The sequence below is a fragment of the Thermobia domestica genome, chromosome 9, assembly GCF_964235325.1.
Source record: "Thermobia domestica chromosome 9, izTheDome1.hap1.1, whole genome shotgun sequence".
Classification (NCBI taxonomy): Eukaryota; Metazoa; Arthropoda; class Insecta; order Zygentoma; family Lepismatidae; genus Thermobia; species Thermobia domestica.
Window position 1 is genome coordinate 134,435,077 of NC_137462.1, and position 25,513 is coordinate 134,460,589.

Consider the following 25,513-nt stretch of genomic DNA (forward strand, 5'->3'; position numbering starts at 1 on the left):
CAATGTATACAATGAGAGCAATGTTAGTAGCAGATGGATTCAGCGTGCAAATGATTTAAATATGAGTGGAAGATGATCATGAACTTGATAGTCTGTGAATAGCTCCTGGTCTAACAAGGGAAGAGAGGGAGATTATACATCGAAGTGGAAGATGGTTCATATACCAATCGAAAGCACTAAGGACACCTATTAAGAAACTGTAATATTTTTTTCCGAATGCATATACTGTATGAGTTATATGAATATATAGGGTGTCCAGAAAGTCCTTTGCCACCCCTAGTAATCGCAAACGGTGAGTCAGATGACAAAACAAGAAAACACGTGCTTGATCTTTTGAAAAGTGCAACGTATCAAAGCAAAAAGTGTTACCCCAGGGCTACCCGCATGGTCTCAGGCGGAGTCCAACTCGAAACTTTCAAATGGTAAGGGGGTCAAGTAGAATATGTTGGAAAGCTGTTGCAAAATGAAAGAAGACGGAATAGGTCTCGACTTTCTAAAAATTACCTTGTGCAAAATGGCGGCTGGTCAAAATGTCAGCAAAAACGTCATTGCAAAGTCTATGGCCACCCGCAGAAAACTGAAACAGTGAAATAGATGTCAAAACAGGAAAACACGTGTTTCATCATTTCAAAAGTACACTGATTTAAAGTGAAAATATTTGTCCCACGGTCGCCCACAGGGTCCCAAACGGGGTCCTACTCAATTTCCACATAGCAAGGGGTCAAGTAATATATTGTTTGAAAGCCATTGTTAAACGAAAGCAGATGAAACAAATCTAAACGTTCTATGATAAGGCGGAGAGCATGTCGTTCTCACACTAATAGTTTCTCGTAAATTGTGCGTGTGGTCGCAATTCATGATTTGATTTACGGTTATTTGTGGTTTCACGTTAAACAAAGACAAATATTTTAAAGTATGTGTACTTTAAATAAATTATTTAAATAGACCTTTTTTATAAAGTTTATTTTTTAAATTATTGTTCAACGCCTTTGTATTTTAATAAGCCTTTTCCAAAATCAATCCAAATGAATTGTGTTGCCATCTTTGGAGTTCTTTAAAACTATACGTTTGTGGACGTTTATATGTTTGTGGCCAACCCTTTCGACAATGAGATCTCGGAAACTACAAGCTAACGGACATGTACAGATGTGAGGAATAACAAGCACTGTTGCCAATTAGGGGGAAAAGTCGCTAAATGTAGGGGATTCGCCTTCGACGATAGCGAAAAAATAATGTTTCCGATTAGCGACCTTTTTGCTGAGTTTTGAATGACAATTTGGCGATTTTCTTACAAATCTAGGGATTTCTGTACTGCGAACACCTTGTCCTAAAATAATAGGTCGAATCAGTCAGATATGTGTTTATTTTCCTTTTGTTTATTTGCATCAGCGCAGGTGTTGACTAGCTGGGAGAGTACATAACATTTATGGCTATATTCCCGCTTTGATTGCTGTTATTTTTGCCTTGTAATGGGGACCAACTCCAGCTTTTAATGTCCTTTAGTTTGCAGAGCTTCCGTTTAGAATCACAAATAATACATTACCGATAGCAAACAGATTATCTGTAGGAGCGTGAAGTGTGTAAGATTTTCCTATACCTTTAATTTTTTCGTTTTTCTAAACTCATTTTTGATTTCGTTGAACCAAAATTGATCATAAAGTTAAAAATATATAAAACTGAAATTATTGTTAGTTATTATAGGGCAGGCGCGTTAAAATCCGTAACGAGTGAGTTAGAGAAATACAGAATGGACCTAGTAGGAGTTCAGGAAGTTAGGTAGAAAGGAAATGGATCTGTGAATTCCGGAAATTTTACGTTCTTTTAAGGGGAAGGAAATAAAAATCACCAGTTAGGAACAGGGTTTTTCGTTCACAAACGAATATTACCAGCAATTAAACGGGTTGAATTTGTTACTGACAGACTTTTCTTTATTACTTTTAAGGGACGGTGGTGTGATATTATTGTTTTAAATGTACATGCCCCAACTGAAGATAAGTATGATCATATAAAAGACAGTTTTTACGAGGAAGTGGAACGGATATTTGACCAACTCCCGCGATACTATATGAAAATTCTATTAGGGGATTTCAATGCGAAGGTAGGACGAGAAGATATTTTCAAACCGATTATACGGAACGAAAGTCTGCATAAGGAAAGTAATTACAACGGTGTTAGACTCGTGAATTTTGCCACATCCAAAAATCTAATCGTGAAGAGTACAAAATTCCCACATCGCGACGTTCATAAATACACTTGGACATCACCAGACGGAAAAACACATACTCAAATTGATCACGTTTTAGTAGATGGAAGAAGGCAATCTAGCATAATTGATGTCCGGTCGTTTAGAGGGGCTGATTGTGACACTGATCACTACCTAGTAGCAGCGATAATACGAGAGAGATTATCGTTGAATAAAGGTAATATTCAATGTTCGAAAACGGAGAGATTCAGTTTAAAGAAATTAGAAGAGAGCCGGGTAAGAGAGGAATATCAGATTGAAGTTTCGAATAGATTCTAGGCTTTAGAAGATTCGGAGTGCACTAGTGTTGAGGATACCTGGATTGAAATTAGAGATAGCATTAACATTTCAGCAAAAGAAAAGTTGGGACACGCGGAAATACGTAGGAACAAACCATGGTTTGACCAGGAATGCATTAAACTAGCAAAGAAGAGAAAACAAGCAAAATTACGCTGGCTACAAAATCCGAATGAAATAACTACACAAAATTTCGCATATATCAGGCGGGAAACTTCCAAAACTTTCAGAACAAAGAAACGCGATTTTTTAAAAGCTAAAATTAAGTCACTTCAAGATAATAGTAAAAATAAAAACATTCGTGACATGTATAAGGGGATCAGTGAATTTAAGAAAGGCTATCAACCTCGTGTTTATATATTAAAGAAATCTAACGCTACAGTTCTCACTGATACGGATAGCATCTTAAATAGATGAAAATATTTCTTTGACGATTTGCTTAACACGCAACCAAAAACTGGTGTGCGTGGAGAAAAGGAGATACACACCGCAGAACTGTATATTCCAGAACCCAACCGAATAGAAGTAGAAACCGCTATAAAGAAATTAAAGAAACACAAATCTCCGGGTGTAGATGAAATTCCGGCTGAGTTAATTTTAGCTGGAGGCAAAAAATTGTGGAACAAGATACACAAACTCATTCTCCTTATCTGGAACAAGGAATAATTGCCACAACAGTGGAAAGAATCAATCATTGATCCAATTCACAAGAAAGGCGACAAAACTGACTAATAATTATCGAGGCATTTCTCTTCTGTCAACATCCTATAAAATCCTTTCAAATATTCTATTAGCAAGATTGACCCGATACGCAGATGAAATTATTGGAGATTATCAGTGCAGATTTAGACGAAATCGATCAACTATCGACCAAATATTTACCATTCGCCAAATACTCGAAAACAAGTGGGAATACAGTAGCCCGGTACATCAACTATTTATTGATTTTAGAAAGGCGTACGACTCGGTTAGGAGAGAAACATTATACAACGTTCTTACAGAACTTGGAATACCGAGAAAGCTAATTGGATTAATTAAGATATGTTTAAATGAATCGCAAAGTAAAGTCCGGGTAGGAATATTTTTGTCCACGAGCTTTCACGTCGAAAATGGTCTGAAACAAGGAGATGCGTTGTCGCCATTATTATTTAACTTTGTTCTGGAATACGCCATAAGGAAAATCAAAGATAGCAACCAGGGCCTAGAGTTGAACGGTATTCACCAGGTTATGGCATATACTGATGATGTAAATTTAATAGGGGATGATAGGAGAACAATAGAAAGAAATACAGAGATCTTATTAAACGCTTGCAGGGACATGGGTTTAGAAGTAAATGCAGAGAAAACTAAATACATGGAAGTGCGTCGGGACCGTAATACAGCAAATTATGGATGCGTTAAAATATTAAATAATGCTTTTGATAAAGTGGATAGTTTCAAATATCTAGGATCAATATTAACAGAGGAAAATCATATTCACGAAGAAATTAAATGTAGACTAAAAGCAGGGAATTCGTGTTACTATTCGGTTCAAAATCTCTTGTCGTCGCGAATCCTGTCGAGGAATTTGAAGCTTAAAATATATAAAACGATAATCATGCCTGTTGTTCTGTATGGTTTCGAAACATGGTCGTTTACTCTGAGGGAAGAACATAGACTGAAAGTATTTGAAAACAGGATCCTGAGACGAATATTCGGACCCAAGAGGAACGGGAATGAGGAATGGCGGAAACTTCATAACGAGGGACTACATAATTTATATGGTTTACCCAACATTGTTAGGGTCGTGAAGTCTAGGAGGCTTAGGTGGGTGGGTCATGTAGCTAGAATGGAAGAAAGTAGAAACGCTTTCAAAGTCTTGACTGGAAGACCAATAAGAAAACGACCATTAGGAAGACCTAGGCGCAGATGGGAGGATAATATTAAGATGGATCTCGCAGAGATTGGAATACAAAGTAGAAACTGGATGCAGTTAGCTAAGGATAGAAGTCAGTGGTGAGATTTTGTGAACGCGGCATTGAACCTCCGGGTTCCATAGGACATCCCTTCTTCAACACGAATGTATGAAAAAATAGGGGTTACGGTGGCTCAGTGGAAGAGCGCTGGCGCATGAGATCCTTGGATTGACACCCGGCCAGGTAAGTTTGTGGTAAACAACATCACATCCATTAGTTTTCTCGGGGGACTCTCGTTCTCTTCCACATTCTCGTTCCACCAATTCTTCCGTCATCATTCGCTTGCCATAATCATCCGTTTCTTTTAGCCTAAAGGGGATATTCGCGGAACGTTAAACTAAAAAAAAATTATTTCATTTCAGAGAATCAAATAAATAAATAAATAAACGTTTACTATATTAAGACATTTATACAACAATCTTGAAACGACATGAAGTTTGGAAGTTTGAACCTCTCATCTCATGAAGTTCTGCGTACGCCACTTGCATTAACAATGAACATTTATGTTTTTGATTTTCATTGTCACCTAAAATACTTCATATATATAAACAATTAGTTAATTAAGTAACAACTAAGTTCTGCAATTATCAAGAATAATCTGTCGAAATACTTTTGTTATTAGACCGAGACATACCTATAGCATCCTCCGCAGCAATGAATAATTCATAAGTATCAATTATACGAAAAGCTATCTAAATTTTAATAGCATAAATGTAACACACGCAAGTACATTACCCGAAAGGAATTACCTTGAGACGGAAAGTAAAAGTTGCCTAGACGAGAAACACTCCAGGCAAATCTAAATCGGGCACACACATTCTCAGAAGAGAAGGGGACAAAGCTGGAACTTTTATATGATTTACCGCTTATCAGGCCAACACTTAATGCAATAATGACTGTGAATCATTATGACTAATTTTTACTACACAGTTAGATAGTATGAACAATATACAATGTATTTAGGTATATCAATGAATATTATAGATGGCATTACAAGAACTTTGACACGTATACGAAGAATATGAAAGTTTATTGTTAATGATAATTACTCGGTATGTTAAAAAGTCTTTAGTTTGTTATTCCAAACGTCATAAGCACCCATGTGAGAATTTCGTTCTATCGCAGGAGGAAGTGGATCCATCCCGCCATTTGGCAAGTGTGAATGAGGAAACCCCAGGAAATTCTCACTCAGAATGGTTGACCTGTAAAAGAGTTTCATACTTTTTCGACAGAATGTCCCTATTGGGAATAGAACCTGGGACTGTTCGTACCAAAGGTGAGAGCATTAGCGACTACACTACGCGGAGCCAAGTGAGAAAAAGTAGAGATTTCCATCCTGAAATCACCACAACTACTTATAACAACTTAAGAATCACTTCAAATGTTGACTATTCTCAAAGTGTTAGTGCTATCCAGTGCTTATTTCACAGAGCTCATCACTCGTCGCTAAGTGATTTTTTTAAAAATAATCTTCAAGATTATTTTTTGTCCTCACCAGGGGGTGTAATATCCCCACCACGTACTAATCATCAACAGCAGGCAAGCAGACAAAGCTCCTAGTGCCAACATACTATCACGAGGATCGTAAAGGATGACACCAGCGCTAACCAAGAAGGAGATCGAAGACACCCTAAATTTGAATATAAAAGAAGCTGCAGCTTACTCAACAGCATCAGTTTTCCTAGACTGATCATCCCTAATCTCTCTTATTTGCATTGGGTTCAGATAATCTCCTAACAACAATCTTGGCTGCATTGGGCCCTGAGAAATGTCTAATCATTCTCTTGACTGCACTGAGCCCTGAGATTCTTTCGATTATATTCTGGGCTGCATTGGGCTCTTTGATTCTTATATAACACCACTCTACCACTGTTCAACTACTGAATTAATAGACATACGTAGGTCTTTGGACCAACATTGTATAGATATTTTGTATTATGATGTCATTTGTAATAAAACGGCAGAGAACAAAATCCAAAGATACCGTCCTTGTTCCAATGACACAATTTATTGAGTAGGTTTGAGTTCAATGAAATGCAATCTCATAACTTTGATAAGACATTTACAAATTCCAGGCATTTGTTTGATTAATTTATCCAACTTTTGTGAAGATATGCGACTCCAATAGCTCTGGAGAGACTTCCAGACACCTTCAGTATTCGTTGACATCTATTTACGGACTGTCCTATCAAGTTCATCTTACAAGAGCTCGATGGGTAACAAACCAGATTACTGTGGCGACTATTCCATTTGTTGTGATGTAAGTGTCTTTCTTTGCATTGCAGATAAATACTCCGTAGCTTAGAAGAATGTGTGTAATTGTAATCCTGTTGTAGTACAAAATTACTGCCCAAAATCCGCGTTCCTGATGGAATTCCATGCCTCACTTAAACGTTGTGAAATACGTTATTGTCCTTTATTTCATTAATTCGAACTAAATTTTAAACTTGGTAGTCTGTAAAGCATTCCAAAACACTGACGCTACCATCTTCGTGACTTGTATGTATTCATGGCCAGGATGACAACGCACATACTTTTGGTATTGGAAGTTGAAAAGTTGAGATTCAGATTCGTCGGTCCAGAGTTCCCTCTTCCATTGTTCAATTCAGTCTTCATTTATTTTAATTTTTGGCGCGATAGTATTTTTTATTAATTTTTCCTGCTTGAAGGAATGGTTTCTTTACCACAATTCTACTTCCAAGATCATAGATCTGAAGACTCTGGGCCACCGTAGTATTCGATACCGACTGGAAATGGCTCTTTCGTAGTTCTAATAACACTGTTCAACAAATTTTGATCGAAAGTATGTAAATTCTTTGAAATTGCGATTTTTGCATCCATTTAAGCATAATATGAAAGGAAATGATAATAGAAGAATTTTCTTAGTTCAGGTTGTGAAAAAACGCCCTTGTACAACACTAGCTGTATATATACAAATGTATTAATATTTATAGAACATTTAAGCAAAATCCTTGTAAAAACCTACATTTCACTTTTTTTTTATCTATTTCACTGTGATGTGATAAGCTGGGGAGTTAAGAAGTACCCTAACCTATAGCGTTCTATACCCTTGTACTTCCTTTTTCAAAATTGCGCAAATATCAGTTTCACAGCGATACAGAAAATAAAGTAACCGTGGTCAAGTTAAACATTAACAATTCCGTAATAAAAATTAGTATTAACATCAAAACATGAAAAATATGTACAAATACCTTTTTGTGCAAGAACTACACTGCAATGTAGACAAAAGTTTCAAGTGATCCCTTGTACAGGATTATGCTTATTTTATTTTGAGCGTCTTCGCTTGGCTTGCCTTTTTGAGGTTACATCTGGAGCATCCCTTGCAATAGTCCAACAGTAGTCGGCCAATATGTTAGAACTCCACTTTCCCTCATATCTCTTCTCCATGGCTGCAATATCTTGATGGAAACGCTCACAATGTTCGTCACTTACTGCTCCACAATCTTCGGGAAAGAAGTCTAGATGTGAATGAAGAAAGTGGAGTTTCAGAGACATATTGCAACCAAGATTTTCATAGCACAATAACAACTTTGCTACCAGTTGTTTGTAATTTGTTGCTCGGTGTCTTCCCAAGAACTGTGAACAAACACTCTTCAAGCTTTCCCACGCAGCTTTCTCCTCACCTTGGAGAATTTCGTCGAACTTGTGATCTTTGAATAGTTGCCTAATCTGTGGCCGTATGAAAACACCCTCTTTAACTTTGGCATCACTTAATCGAGGGAATTGTCCTCTTAGGTACTTATAGGCCTCATCCTCTTGGTTCATGCTCTTAACAAAACTTTTCATAAGACCTAATTTAATATGTAGAGGGGGAAGCAAAATCTGGTTACGATCTAACAGTGGTTCATGCTGCACATTTTTCACTCCCGGCTGAAGAGTTTCTCTGGTACTCCAATCACTTTTGCGGTAATGAGATCCACGATCTCTACTGTCCCATTCACATATAAAGCAACAATACTTTGTATACCCTAACTGCATATCTAGCAACAGTGCTATTACTTTAAGGTCACCACAAATGAGCCACTGAAAATCGTAATATTTAATGGCTTGAAGTAAACGTTTCAAGTTTTCATAAGATTCCTTCATATGAACTGCGTAACCTACAGCAATTGAAGGAAGTTCATTTCCAATATGTAAAAGCACTGCCTTTAAACTCACCTTGGACGAATCTATAAAGAGCCTCCACTCCGTAGGTTCGTAATTAATTTTAAGTGCCCTCATGAGGCCATTTACATCTGTACATGCCACAAGTGTGTCTTCCATAGTAAAAAATGAAGTGAACATAATCTCCCTATTCCGATACACTGAAATATTTACTTTTTCCTGCAATAAATTCCATTGCTTTAAGCGTGACGCTAAAATCTCGGCTTTGCTTTTCGAGAGGTCCAAGTCTCTGATTAGATCACTTAGTTCCTCTTGAGTAAGTCTATGTGGTTCACATGGAGGTTCTTCTACAACAAACGTAAGGTCCTTCGAAGTACTTGATTCAGGAGCTTCAACTTCTTGATCATCATCAGAAAAAAGATCGTATTCTTTAGATGGGTCAGGAACAAGTAGTCCTTCTCCATGTGGAACAGGGCGCATTGCAGAAGGAATGTTAGGATAGATCAAGGCCCGCTTCTTCTTCGTGGAAATTCCCTTCTTGACGGAAGGAACCATAGAAAAATAACAGTCTCTGATGTGGTCGCTTGGCTCCCTCCAAATCCTGGGCACTGCAAAAGGCATTGAGCGCCCCTTCCCATTAATCCAATTTCTTAGATTGCTGGCACAAGTGTTACACACAATGTGGGGTGCCCAAGATTTATCTTGGTCTCCAATTTTACAACCAAAGTAATATTGATAGGCTTTTCTTATTAGTGGTGTTATAGTCTGCTTTTGTGAGGAAAATGTCACTTCGCCACACACGTAGCAGAAGCTATCCACACTGTTTACACAATTTCGCGGCATTTTTGTTTACTGAAATCCTCAAAATGTCACTTGAAATAGTTCCGACAACTATTTAAAAATATACATTCGAAATACCAGTATTTTTGCGTACTTGTAGTTGTATTTTTATGTCCTGCACTACACAAACGTCACACCCAAAACGCTGATAACTGCACTAAACCTGTCTTTTCTAACAATAGCAGAACACTACTGAGATAAGGAACACAATGAAACCAAGCGTTCATATCGTTTCTCCAGTGTTGCCGGATCAGTGTAACATTTTACCCCAAACGAAGCGAATATATTTATTTTTAAAGCGTTATTATTAGACATGCCTGTAAAACGAAAAGTAGAGCTAATATTCAAAAATAACTTTCAAATTCGTGATCAGCACCACAAAATCAATAAGAATTAGCTGATTTTGTTCAATTTACATTTTCGTTGTTGAACAGTGTCTTTCGGAACGGTTAATGTATATCTATTTGCTTGTTTTTTCATTGTATTTGTCCTTATTATTTTTGGACGATCAGTGCTTTTCCGTATAATATTTACACAAAGCTACTTTTCGCAGAGAATGTCTCTTCTCTCTCAAAATAACCACTTGAACACATACTTCAACTCTTAGTTAAGTTTCTCTTCATCCTTTTATAGTATTTGCATATTCTTCACACTATTTAACTCGTTCATGCGAATGAAAATAGTAAGGTCGCATGCAGGGCCGTAATTTCCGGGGGGGGGGCATGGGGCAACTGCCCCCCAGGGAAGCTCTCCGCCGTTTGAGGGGGAGGCCATTTTAACACAAAATTTTCTTACTCCATATACGATACGAATGTGAAATTATAAATGAAACATCAAATAGGTTCACTACATTACATAAACAAAGCAGCACACAAAAGGTAAATAAACAATAATGAGTCGAGGACTCATTTCAGTAAAAACGGTCTACTATTAGGGGCCCTAGAAATAATATTTATTCGTATGGCTTTGAGATTTGTCAATATTGTCCGTTAATTAATTTGTCATGTATGGAACGGCCCCACAGATCTAGCCGTGCGGGAGTGCCCACAGGCTCCGGGAAACCCATAAAGAGTAAGAGAAAGATGGGAAGAGGGGCCCAAGAATTAGATAAACAACTTTTCTAGGGGTGCCTAAATACGTGTATTAATGTTTGCCCCCCTCCCCTCAGAAAAGATTTAAGTTACGGCGCTGGTCGCATGTCACAGATTTGCATTCAATTTTGCCCATATTACGATACGATTGAATAGCGCATACACTTCTCTTCGTTGAACTTAAAAGACAACTACTGACAAGTGTTCATTTAAACGATGCATCATGAAACAAAACCTGACGTTAGTTGTATGTTCGTTAGTTATCTGTTTATTGCCAAGCAGCTTACATCAATAAATGGGTCTCGATGTCAACAAGACCATCAATTCTCGTATCCTTATATGAACAACGTTCTTTACAGAAGGTCGATCCGCGTATGTGTCCAATTTTGAAATAGCACTAGCATTATGAAAATCCATGGGACCACCATCGGTTGGCCTCAATGTGATGGCCATGTGTTCTGGCAATAGCCCTGCACCGTAACTTCCACTGTAGAAGACTACGACGAAGTACAAGAAGTGGAATCTTCTCCCATACCTCCCGGCAGGTTTTCCACAGGCCCCCGAGAGTAGTGACACGACGAGAAGAAAGTGCCCTTTTCAGTAGACCAAACCCGCAGAAATCCATGGGACTGGTATCTGGTGATTTCACTGGTATATCATGAAATGGAATAGCAAGAATACCGGTGTCTGTCTCCATCTGCTTCAGAAAGTTCTGGGTAGAACGAGATGTATGTGAGGAGGCCTTATCCATATGCACAGACACTTGCTTTATGGCATGCCCATACAAACGAGGCAGATCTGTATAAATCGGGGTCAGTATATGTCAGAGATGTTCACCCTCGCGAGGGTGGCCCTCTCGAGGCATCCTCACCCTCAAGTTCCCTCGCCCACAGTGACGCGAGGGCGAGGGAGCGCGAGGGTGAGGACAAGTATTGGCCGCGAGGGCGAGGGTGCGCGAGGGCGAGGACAAGCTTCGATGGCGAGGGCGAGGGTGCGCGAGGGCGAGGACAAGCTTCGACGAAGAGGGTGAGGGTGCGCGAGGGCGAGTACAAGTTTTGGCCGCGAGGGCGAGGGTGCGCGAGGGCGAGGACAAGTTTCGGCAGCGAGGGCGAGGGTGCACGAGGGCGAGGACAAGCTTCGATGGCGAGGGTGAGGGTGCGCGAGGGCGAGGAAAAGCGAAGGCGCGAGGGCGAAGAATTCAATAACGAACTTTTTAAATGAATTAAATGTAGACACTGTAAATTGATCACACTTAGTGTAATCCACTTCATCAGTTATTAGTTGATCAATAATTTTAATTGATCTTAAATTAGGATTATCTTATAAAGCACTACTGTTAATGGTTTAATTGAGTTGTCAATTTTGTAAATAAAATCTCATTCTAAGATAATTACGTTAAGTGTAGATCGCAACTATCTAGGCCAGCCCACAAACCGTTTTTAATTGAAATCCTATCCGTTTTCCAAGTACCCGGTTACAAAACTATTAAGTCAATACTGAAAACTAAAAACGAAAATATTTATTGCAATTAAACGATTAACACGATTGGTATTATTGGACGGGAACACGTTGGCTCAGTGCTACAGCCAATCTCTGGTTTCAGGGGTCACTCGTTCGATCCCAGGCCAAGTGAGTTTGTGGAGAACGATAGCGTATACTTGGGTTTTCTCGGGATTTTCCCGTTTCCTCCCGTTTTCTCATTCCACCTATTCTTTCATCATCATTCACTTGCAATTCCATCAGTCTCCTTTAGCCATCGATGGCATAACCGTTGGATGTTAAACTAAAGATTTATTTATTTTTATTTTTTTTATTTATTTATTATTATTTTTTTTTAAGATTGGTATCTTTGAAAGCGTTTTTAATATAGTGTAAGAATATGCAGCGCACAGTCTTGAAAGGGAGACTATTTTGGGCGTCCAGTAGGCTTCTTTCTGTGATCTGTTACCCTTCATTATCGACGTTTTTATTATTATTATTATTATTTTTTCGCTAAGTAGGATATTAAAATAGAATGATTTGGTTCTATATCGCAAGTTTTAAAGCTCCCTGACAACTGATATTTAGTCAGCAAAGCATAGGAAAACTTAGAAATAAAGAAGCAAAACTACCTGAAGTATTCGGCTATGGTTCATCTAATCATGGGCGTCGTAACGAGGGGCTTGGGTGGTCGCGTTCCTCCCAGATTTTCGTCACACGTATGTAAACAAACTAAGAAAATAAAAGCATATATTCAGGGGTGTAGTCGAGAGTATACGAACGTGTATTGCTCAATCTTAGTCATTTGCGCATACTTTCTGCTTCAAGGCGTGTAGTACTATATTCAAAACTAGCATATATAACCTGTGAAATTTGTAAGACTAGCATATACTCTGTGAAAATTTTAAGACTATGGTGTACGCCGTGTGAAATTTTAGGACTTGAGCAGGAAGTTTTTGATAGTCTATTATTGCAACACAGCCCCTGCCCGCTGCAGCCCCTAGTTATTCGCCTCTACTTTCTAAACATTTTCTATATATTTTACATCCCTGGAGTTGGTGGCCCCGCATCGTGGAGGTTGTGGGGACATTATCTAAGTCTTTGGTCAAGTGACCTTACAATTGGACCTGTCAAGTGACCTTACATTTACATAGATTACTATTGAGATAAGTGGGTAAAACTGCATTCAGGTTTACACCTATAATTTCATGATTCTTAGTGTTCATCCTCCCGAAGGGGAACTTTCGAAGATGTCCTCAATTCTAACTATAGAGAAACGTTCTCACACAACAGAATAAACATAATTTCAAACCGTTCATGATCTATATTTAGAAAAAAATAGCACTCTACTAACGTAATTTGCTGTTTTGGAAAATATAAGTTTTACTTATGAATATCTGGGAATCAGTCGATCTGTCTATATTCTGACGTATTAGAGTTAATGTCCCTTTATAATTCATCACCGATGCCGATGCTAAATGGTATGTGAATCTATAGTTTATGGTAGGATCCGAACCACCATAATGCGTTCAAACTTTACTCAAGGGAATCGACTTGCTGCAAAGCAGACATGCTTGCTAACACTATACTAACTTCCTTTGTATATTTCAATATCATTAACTTTCAGTAATCACCGGTAATCGACCTATAACCAGAGTCGAAGTCTAAGAGGGAGTTATTGAAAATGTTTAATTATCCTAATTTTTATGTAAATATTTCACTTTAGAATATTTGCGTTTAAATACTCCTCTCCCCCATACAACCATTACACACGCTAATACTATGTAACAAGCAGTAACGACTACATATTATCAGGTGCAACATTTAATCAATCAACATATAACATATAAAGCTTGTAAAATTTTAATTAGTCAGCTGGATTACATCTTATGAAAAAAGTTGAATAATTTCCACCTTATATGTTAGTTGTTTGACATAACGTAAACATGAAGGTAAGCTTAGATCTGTTCGAAATTCACATTGAAATGATATTCGCAAAGAATCTTCAGTGAGCTGAATCTCTTTCGTTCCAGGTTGGCTACAAGACTGCGGTAATCGTAGGACGTAAAAATGAAGATTTTATTCCCCAGTCAGAATTTTTAAACTATTCTATCTCTTCAAGTCAATAATTGTCTGTTTTGCATTATTACTTTTCAACCACAGAGCAAAATAACTCAGTCACTCTACTCCTGTTTTAATGATGTATGGCAGCGTGTAACAAATTGTTGCGAGGTCCTGGGCAAGAAAAGTTTGTGATCGCCCTTTCAGTTTTTAATTTCTAATTATAATAAAATTTCTGGAAATCAATTAATCTACACGTTTAATTATTTGTGCTAAAGAAAATAAAGGTTTGTTCTCTTACTTTCCCGTTCCACCATTTCTTTCATCATCATTCACTTGCAATTTCATCCATCTCCTTTAGCAGTTACATAACTCTGGGGCGCTAAACTAAAGATTTCATCTTTTCTTTCATTACTACAATCTTAAAAGTTTGCACGACATTATTAATTGTTGAATTGGTGGATTTATAAAAGTCAGTGCTAAATCATTTTAGGCTCGATAATCTTTCCAAGGCCCCTGGAGGCGCTAAGCTCTGAGCGTGCCATTTAGGGAGGAACGGTGGCTCAGCGATAGAGAAATTACCTTTGTTCGATTCCCGTCCAAGTAAGTTCGTGGTGGAGGACATCGTGTTCGTGGGTTTTCTGGGGATTCTCCAGTTTCCTACCACATTCTCATTCAACTATTTCTTTCATCATTCACTTCTGTCTCCTTTAGCATTTATCTTGCATAATCGTGGGATCTTAAACTAAAGATTTCATTTTTCATTTGCCTTTACGTATTTGTAGTGTAAGGAATCCTTGAGACAACGTTTGAAAGATATCATTTCATAATTGTGGGAATTACTGAAAATAAACTTTCCAACAATGATAGCTGCCAAAAATGAACCAAGACCAAAGTGATAAAGTACACAAATTGGTCCCTAGGGTAGTTTCTTAAGACAAAGTTTCATATTTATGGCAATTATTGAAAAACATTAAAAATTTTAACATTGTTAAGGTAGGACAAATGTATCTCTATTAGTGGTGAATATTAACAATATTTGAGCATCGAAATTAACCTTACAAGCACATTGACACATTTCAGTTTATGTTTTAAGATACCAATTAACTTAGATTCACATTCAAATCAATGAAGTCATTCATGTTGTAGGTTAGAGTGGGTATATATTTCCGAGTGATAATTCAACAATAGTGTTCAGAAGCATTTTATTTGTTTGCTGACGGAGTTTCAAAATTAAGCTCTTTAGATCTTTCCCTTTGAATTTGTTCAAATTCCTCAGTTACGCTACATACATCAGGGATGGCCAACGTGTTGACTGTCAAATTCTGACAGATAGTCCGCGGCAGTCACTCTACCGCCACTCATCAAACCTTGATTTCACCCTCACCCTCATGAGAGCCGCCCTTGTGTGGCTGAATACTTATGCTTGCATCGTAGTTCAAGGAACATTTTGAAGTAAAGGCATTGGATACTGTTGATAAATGATGTAAACGTCACTATCGACCGAGATCTCTATTGTAACAGTTGTTCCATTTTAGGTGTTCCAGAGTAAGTTATACGATGATATGTTTAGTTTCCTTTCTTTAGGACGTATGTTAAGCAAGGGCGGATACAGGACGGACTTCTGGTGGGGGTGGTGGGTTGTAATACTGCTACTTAGAGCTACTTTTAAGAGCTCTAAACTCTGGGTTGCGTTTTATTTGTATATATAAAATAAAGAAGTTTCCTCTTCTGGGGGGGAGCGATCGCCCCGATCGCCCCCCCTGGATCCGCCACTGACGATAAGGAAATAATTCAACAAATATGTTGAATAATTGATGCTCTGATCCTTACGAAGGAGGCCCTCTCGAGGCCTCCTCACCCTCAATTACCCTCGCCCTCAATGATATGAGGGCGAGGGTGCGCGAGGGCGAGGAAAAGTTTTGAGCACGAAGGCGAGGGCGAGGACAAGCTTCGATGGCGAGGGTGAGGGTGCGCGAGGGCGAGGAAAAGCTTCGACGGCGAGGGCGAGGGTGCGCGAGGGCGAGGACAAGTTTCGGCAGCGAGGGCGAGGGTGCGCGAGGGCGAGGACAAGCTTCGATGGCGAGGGTGAGGGTGCGCGAGGGCGAGGACAAGTTTTGGCCGCGAGGGCGAGGGTGCGCGAGGGCGAGGACAAGCTTCGACGGCGAGGGCGAGGGTACGCGAGGGCGAGGACAAGTTTCGACAGCGAGGGTGAGGGCACGCGAGGGCGATGGACAATTCCATTCGCGAGGGCGAGGGTGGACGAGGGCGAGGGCCAACTGCTACTGCGAGGGCGAGGGTGAGTGAGGTCGAAGTAAAATGAACATCTATGGTATATGTTGCTGAAAGAATGCAGAGTTGATTTTACAGTTTTTGGGGACCTGACGAATTATTAACTTGCCCTGATGAGAGGAACCGGCGACAACCATAAATCCTTTCGAGAAAATTGCTTTGCAATGACGAATGAACGCAGGACGGCTTTTTGCATCTCGCGAAGTGTAAGTTATCGAGCGAATTTTGCCACAATCTGATAGATATACTCATGCTTCATCTAGTGTGGCCACAAACTTCCACTTTTCCCCAGATAGATGGCGTTCATAGAGGCGCCTGCTGTTGTCTTTCTCTCATGGCGATGGGCCGCACTTAGGTAATGTCCATGACTTTAAAAGACCCTCCGGAGGTTTAATTTCCCACTCAGGGCGCGGTTAACAGTTGACTGTGGTATGTGAAGACAAGCTGCCATCACACGTTGCGGAGGGGGATTTTCTTGTAAGGGGATTCGCCGCAACTTCTGAGCTACTTGTGGAGTCACTGTGGTACACGCTCGCTTCCTCGACCCCTTAGTGGGTGAATGCTTACCTGGTATGTCTTCTTTTTTATATTGCTTGATTATGTTCTTGATAGTCGTCGAACCCAATGCACAACCATTTTTTTGGAACTGCTTTTGATTTTTAGAAACCGAATATTTGGCGTGGAAAAGTCCCATTACGTAGCCCTTCCAAAAACGGTTCACCTTTGGAGCCATGATGCACACGATACACAGTTTCGCTTGGCAGACGATAGAATGGACCTCCAGGTATAGCACACGCGTTTAACCACTTGGTTCGGTCGCTTCTGTGGTCAGGGGTACGGGTGTAAAATTGGACACATATACGCGGATCGACCTTCTGTATTTTCAAAAGCAAGTTCAATTAATGTAGTTTGGATGGACACAACGTCTTTTATTTGAAAAATTCTAAAAAACCAAATATACTGTATATACATCCTGTGTATGTAACCTGTACATCCAACATAAACTAAATTAGAATAGTCCAGAATGAGAACACTGCACGTAGTAACGAATTAACACGAACTGGATCCCGCATTTACATGTGACATACTGTTCAGCGAATTTGGTTGATCCAAATAAGAAACATTAGTCATACAAAGGTAATGTTGTAATGGAATACATGCATCATTGGTTCATTCATTATGGACAATAAATTTCACGACGCAACAGTACCTAACGCTCCTATACAGGAACAACTATTACCTTTACCTTCTGAGTCCAGATGACGTTCAATCGCACATTCTCCTACGTGTGCCGTAGGAGTGGATACGGTGACTACGGTTGTGCATTAAACAGGATGGTTGTCACTAGAACATGTGCTGTACCGTGGTAGGTGATTTTAAAAATTTTCAGTTGTTTCAGTAAAATGTTTTAAAATCTTGGTAAAAATTAGCTTAAAGTAGATGTTTTGATGTCTATTTAATTGATTTGAATACAGACTGTTATTGAAGGTAGCATGGTAAAATACTAATACTGTGATGCGTGTTTTATGGATTCTTATGAAGAAAACTCTTAAGAATAAAATATAAAATACACAAATACATTTAATGACATCTTACAATTGCAAATGTGATACACAAATCTTAACAAATATGTAGTATTTGAATTTCGAGATTAAAGTAGTAGAATTGCACTGTCTGCGGAAGACCTCCGCATTTCTTACAACTTTTTGTTTTAAGTTTGAACGTAACATGTATTTTTTTTAAGGTATAACTTACTGAGTTAAAATTATCAATTTCTGGTTACTGAACTCCATCCTCTCTGGTTCCAAGTCAGAAGGTCCTACTGATGTACTACTGACTACCACCAAATGAGAAACGACCGAATGACCCTTTGTCCATCTCGGCAAAAGTTTATATAGATAGAACTCTGTTTTTGGTTTTCACCTCTGCATTTTCTATTTTCATATACTATTTTAAGGCTTTTTGTTTTTTGTTTGTATTTTCTGTTTTTCTGGCTTTCTAGGAAACGAGCTTGGCTCTTTTTCTTTTGAAATACAAAAATATACATCTACAGAAAAAATATAAAATTTGATATACATAAGCTTAATGTATATTACACAGTGTTCGTAACGTGCAAACCATATAAGGTATGGAGGGTACAATTCCTGACACTGGCAATGAGGTGTGAGTTCATGCTGGTGTTGATATAAGACATGCATTCCTTTCCATTTGAAATTTCGAACTTGCACAAAGATGGACGCCATGGTAGCTGTTTTCAGTATAAGTTGTGTTATCCTCTACTACCGTCTCCTATTAAGAGATTTCATATTTTTCTCACAGGCTTTAAAATAAAAGTGTGTCCAAAGACTTTTGACTTTGAATCTGCATAGTTTGACTTTAATGAACTTAGTCAAAACATTCTATTGAAATTTTAAAAAAAAATCTGATCTCGTATCTCTTTGGAAAGACCTGTGTTTGTATCCATAGGTAGAATTAACTTAAGCAAACGTGAATCTTCCTTGAGAAATTAATAATTTATTTCAAGTCAGAATATTCTAATTTCCTATCTGCAATTCAGAGAATACGATGTTTATAAGAGAAGTTGCTGTGGAGAATATTATTTTCAATAGGGATATATTTATTTTCCAGGATATATGAAAATAAAATAAAATTTCTAGTTTTACGTCCCACGGATCTGGAGATATACAGAGAACATATGCAGTGAATCAGGCCCGAAAGCAGCCACAGAGGTTTGGGGAGCATGAATATGTTAGGGGGCGCAAATCATTAAAAATCTCTTACAAATATCTAAATTGTGTTCTTTTCTTGTATTGAGATCTGGAGTGGCCACGAAAAGTTTAGAGGGTCAGGCCCCCTCTAGCCTCATCTGGTTGCGATCCTGCGGTGAACTATTGTCAATTGAGATGTCAGCTTTAGATCTTAAAATTTGTAACGTTAAATTCTTGTTAGTTTCACTAGGTAAATACATTTCCATGTAGCTTTGTTTAATTTATAGCATAACTTGTAGAACTGTTCTGTTGGTAACACTGCGATTGCATCCCTGCAGATAGAGATAAGGTTCTATGAAAATTAGATAGAGTATAAACCTACGAAACAAGAGTTATGACTGTCTCGACTCGTAATGTATGTAGATACTTATCAATTAAACGGAAAACACCTGGAGTTGGAAACACGTCACATGTCTGGGTTGGCGGCGATCACAACGTCGGGATGTTGATGGTGATATGTTAGAGAAAACTTCATACAACGTGAGGAGCAGTAGAAGGTCAGCGTGCAGCGAACTGAGCAAATGACCTATCGGTCGGTTCAGTGCCTATAATTAAGTTGCCATTGTAGAAAACCATTAGCATTCTATGGTCCTAATGTTGTTTCCGGGTAATAACGCCATATTCCAGGATGATTATTGCAACTAAAGCTGATGTGGCGTGGTTTGTGGAACATCAGGATGAAGTTTAACCCTTTCTGTGGGCCGCGCAATCCCCAGACCTGAAACTAATTGAACATCTGTGGTCCGTTTTGGAGACACGAATCCGGTGTAGATTTCCGCCTCCATCCTTTCTCATGAAATTGAGTGATGCAGTGCACACGAAATCTTGTTACATTCCACTTACTACCGATGACTACCCCTATGACTCTACTCACGTCGTATCAGAGGTTTTCTGAGGGCAAAGGGTAGTCAAATGTCATATTAATCTGATAAGCTACACTTCGTTGTAGTGTTCTATTATATTGATAACTATATCTTTGTAGTGGAAGAGCCATGTCTCCTCTTTCGAAAATTCTTTTTCCTTTCGCCTCATGGGCAACCTAACTGTAGGCAATATACGTATAATATAAATTGAAGGAAAATGTATAAATACTTAGAACATAGTATTACACAAGAAAGAATTGTTTCGAAACTCGTGAATAATGATGTTCTACTCCACAACAACACTCTTTTATAATTTTATAATGATAAAAATTTGTTCACTATATCAAGATCCAAATTCTACAATGAACATTTATAGACGTGCCTCTAAATATTTTTAAACATGTAGCATCTATGGACATTACAGAATATTTGTTGTAGAGATTAGGATAACAGGATTACATGACACTAAAATAACATAATGTGTAAAAGCAATTAAAAAACATATTTGATTTGACGCCTTATGTAACTTAATTAAGTGGTGTTTGGTTTGCTAACTTATTTATATTAAGACACACTACAGCGCCTTCCAGTGTAGAAACAATTTGCTAACCAACTTAGCATAAAATATTTCTGATTATAACATAATTATTTTAACTAAACGCAAGAAAACTCTGATAAGTTCTATAAGAGCATATGTAATGACTATTATACAGGATGTTAGGGGTAAATTTGATATTTGGTCTTATTGCATGTAGATATGAGTTGTCGGAAGGTATTGCCAGCGTTCTCACATATTACTTCTCTTTGGTTTCAGATACAGCTGTGAAGTCAAACAGAACTGCAATGGACGAGCAGAAGGCACCAAATATTGGAAAAGAGCTACCTGAATCATGATGATTCGTACCGGCCAACCAAATTCTTCAATCAAGACAGCTGCTCAGTGCTCCTTGAACACTGTGAAAGCGATATGAAGTGAAATGCAGAAGTGCAACGGTGACACCGTTCCTTGTCATACTGCTGGGAAGACCATGAAGTGGTTGCGTGATAAGTTGTACGACTTCACCAGTCCCGACAGTCTGGCCCCCTAACTCCCCTGATTGCAAACCTATGGGTTATTATGTGTGGTGGAGCAACACACGATCCCCACTGCCTGCAACACAAAGACCCAGCTCATCGACAAAATTCACGCAGTATTTGAAGCTCTCCCTAGGGACACTGTGAAGGCTGCATGGTCCAGACTCAGGAGTCGCCGTGAGGCAGTTGTGACCGCAAACTGTGTTTTCTCTAGTGATTTGCTTCCCCTTGTTCTTCTACTGTACGATTTGCATGAGTTCAATACAATTTGTTTTGAGGACGATATTCCCTGTTTTTTCCTATCACCCAAAAGGGTCAAATTTATCCCGAACATCCTGTATATATGTTTACAGTCGCTCAGAGTAGTCAAACACTTAATTAACTCATTATTATTTTCCCTAATTCCAGATTTTGTCCAAAGTGGAAGTGTATTAATACTTCCCATTACGAGGTTATCGTTATTTTCCTGATTCCGAGTTATACCCAGGGACATAATACGGTTTGCTCACCCAATATTTTTATAGTTCAACTTAAACTCACCTTAAATTTATGAAAGAATGAGCATATATGGAATTGGGTATCCCTTCTATTTTTGAAAACGATTGAGCTTATAGCTACCAAAAATTCTAACGTTACAACAACACTGGTTATATCTATTGTGGAAGTCTACTCGCCAATAGGAACTTGGCTGGATGATTAACATGTGAAGGAAAAAAGAATTCTTTAGGTATGTCGTATCTCTGAAGTTTAAGACAAAATCTGAGAATCAATGTAAACTACGCAAAATGTTTGTACAACTGTACGCCGGAAGTTTCTCCGGTATATCCTCGTTATCAAAACTCCCTTCTATAGTCTATACAGTACTTACCTCGTCTGTACATGCGTCCGGTCGACCGTCCGGTAACAAAAAAAAAAAGAAAAGAAAAAGAAAAAAGAAAGAAAAAAGAAAAGAAAAAGAAAACCTTGATGGATCACGTGATCAATTTTAGGCAGGATCTGGAAAGTCAAAAGCTAGGAATCAAGTAATATTCGAACTGGAAGTGGTTTGCGTTATAAAAATATATATATTCACCATATTTTCTGTTAACCCTCTACTCAAACTGAAAATGGCATAAATCCACCTGTTTCGGTTTTAATGTTAATCGCTATAGAGTAAGAACTGTAATAGATAGCGAGAAGAGGTTTTCTCCAATTAATTAATTCTCCAAAAAATACATTCCATCTTCACTCTAATCTCTACTAAAACTGTAAGTGGTTAAAACGTACTAGCAATTTCGATATTAGTTGAGATAAAAATCACGCCGTTCAAATCAAACTCCTTCATGTGATGTACAAATGGCAATGCAACTTCTAATACAGGATGTATTAAAGAGAACTTTACAAATTTAAAAACTTATATTGATTTATTTGTTTATATAACTTACAGACAGGCACGTAGCCAGGATTTCCTAATAGGGGGGTCCGTGACGAAATACTGTGGTTATTACAACAGAGGCTCGATCATTCAACTGAAAATCTATATGGGTTCGTTTAGCCAGGATTTCGTAATGGGGGGGGGAGCATGACATGAAATTGAAAACTGAAAATTTCTTTAACAAGTGTAACTGGAATGTATGTTACCAATCTCATGTTATTCGTGATTGTGGGCCGATCGTCATTTGTAGTCCATAGAATTAGCATGGAGCTAGATGAAATTCGGAATGCTCCGTTACAATAATATCCATTTTCAACTTTACCTCCCCCTGTTTCCTCTACACAAAGTTCCTCATAAGAAAAAGTAGCCAAACTCTTGCTGTAGCTTTATATTTTTACCGCTGATTCTTCTTTTTCTCCTTTCTTTTTGTTTCAGCCTTCCTTAATGTTTACATTGCTGGTTCTGAAGGGGGGGGGGTCCGGACCCACCCCTTGGCTACGTGCCTGTTACAGACATGGTTTTGGTGACATTTTGTAGCAAAATACTTTTTTTTTTTTTTTAACATTATGCCTGATGACGTTCAATGTGGCTTCTATTGGTGATGTGACACACATCCCATCTGAAGTCGTTTCCTTACCCGCTGCAGCATGTCAGGTGTGATTTATTCAATTGCGAGGTTGCTCTGAGCTCTGCAACCGCCTTCTCAACACACGACAAACTGTCATATGTGGGACGCCAGGCTGTCAAGGAGCACGCCGGGTTGATTTTGTAGGGCTCTTCACAAAGCTTGGTCTCACTTGTTCTACAAAGTCTTCAAACCAACGGGGGCGACCTGATATTTATTGGGTCTTCTTATCGAACATCCAGTTTCAATAAAACATTGATACCACTGATAAACAGTAGGCCTACTGGAAGGATTTTTACCATACTCTGTACGAACATTACGCTGCACAGTTGTCGCAGACTTGGATTCTTCAACCTATAACACACAGCTAGCACGCTCGGAACCAGTAAAGGCAGCAATCTTTGCTGCAGGGGCTGATCCGAGGGGGACGATCGGGGCGATTGCCCCCAGAAGAGGAAACTTTCTTATTTTATATATATAAATAAAACCCATCCCAAAGTTTGGAGCCCTTAAAAGTGGCAGTATGACAACCCACCGCCCCTTCCCAGAAGTCGGTCCTAGATCCGCCCCTGCTTTGCTGCTACCGCCGCTAGCTCTTGTGGTGGCTTGTTTCTGAACTAGTGTACTACGTGAGTCAAAACTTGATGTATTTTGCTAGAAAATAACACCAAAACTATGTCCGTAAGATAAATGAATATATCCATATGTTTACGTCCCCAAGTTAAATCAAAGTTTTTAATCCACTAACTATATTCACTCAGACTCGCTCCTAAACCACAGAAATGAGGACACAAAACTTGTTAATGAACTAAATAACTTAATTACTAAAAACTTTATATATTTGACTATACACATACCTTATTCATTTTGCAACTCCAGAATATTTTTATGGTTCAAATTATTACAAAAGAGAAATTTCCATTAAGTATGACACATGATTAACAAACACAGGGAGTATCTACTAACAATTACTGAACCCAATCCTCCACAAAGTTTTTACAGTTATCTTCTGCCTGTAAACTTGAAAGAAGCAGAATTCAGAGACCTCAGTAACGGAAAGTTATTAAGAAAATTCTCATTATTAATACATAAGAGTAATTAGTATTTTCAAGGTCTTCATAACTGATAATATAACTTTTTAAAAAAGTTAGACATACATGTCAATTAGAAAGACCTTCTTACTTATTAACTTAATGATAATTACAAGATGGTCATTGTTTCTTAAGTAGATACAAGAAGTAATGAGCATAATCCATGAAAAGAAAATTGTTCAAGGTATTAATAATTATTTCGTAAAAAAAAAAGTTCTAATAAGCAGTTGAAACAAATATTTGCTTAATTAATTTGCTCGTATAGAAAGTAGAGAGAAGAGAGAGAGAGAGAAGAGAGGGTGAGATTATGCAACCTTATCAAGTTTTTTATTTGCCGTCTATACTGTGTTGAAGAACATTGACTCTAAAAACTGAGTACCTATGGGCTGTACGTTGTATTTCATTATATTCACTGCAACACAGCACATTAGATGTACGAAGGCAGAAGTCTTTACGTAAAAAAACGCTGAACAGTTGTTCCACCAAATCTTCCGTGTTTCTATCTATGTAACCACAGACGAACATGTTGTCCAATGTGTACCTGACTTCCAACTCAAGGCGAACCTCAATATTTTGGGTTTGCCTCATACACTATCGAATTTCAGATTGAGCTTGTTCTTACAACGTCATTTGTGCAATAAATATTGAAGCGGTTGTAGCTGTACGTGGTGATGTATTGTGCTCATGTAAAAACAAAAACAAAAAGGAAACCTCTATGCATGTGGTTTAAGAAATGGCTATTAGAGAATTGTCATGATGAACAAATATAATCATACGTCTTTTTTACACATCTAGTAGCTAATGAGCAATAAAATTAGAAAAAACTATTTGAAAATCTACTTGGAGGAGTTTCCAATCTTATTCAAAAGCAAGATAGCAGAATAAAAGAAGCTAGAAGCTATTTCTGCGAAACACCACCTTGTGTTTGTAATATTACTGTGTCCACTTTATTTCCTAGTAGAAATACAATGAACACTATCATTAACATTCTAGTCTAATCTAGAGCCTAGTATGTAAAAAGAACATTAATAGAAAATTTCAAGTTTGTACGGCTAAGAGTTTCGAAGATCTAACAAGTGACAAAAAATCATTCAAGCCCTGTTATCTCTCCTTAGGACCTGTATTTTAAAACTACTCCGTCGTATCTATAGCTTAGACTGCAAAGAAAGCATTTATGCAAAACTTCAAGGTTGCACGCTTAGTAGTCTCAGAGATCTGGCATACAGCAAAGTATCATTCAAGCCCCTTTATCCTCTCTTAAGGCATTTGGCAAAATCCCATCTTATATACAGCCTA

The 25,513-nt window shown here is 38.3% G+C and overlaps 1 protein-coding gene across 1 annotated transcript in view; it reads right to left on the reverse strand.

Moving 5' to 3' along the window:
- LOC145694136 (uncharacterized) overlaps positions 1-24,098 on the reverse strand; it is a 56,252-nt gene extending 32,154 nt beyond the window's left edge. Inside the window, exon 1 of the mRNA XM_081770253.1 lies at positions 23,984-24,098. Coding sequence (XP_081626379.1) covers positions 23,984-23,992 — 9 coding nt within the window. The 5' untranslated portion in view covers positions 23,993-24,098. The remainder of the gene's footprint in view (positions 1-23,983) is intronic.
- Positions 24,099-25,513: the final 1,415 nt, after the last annotated feature.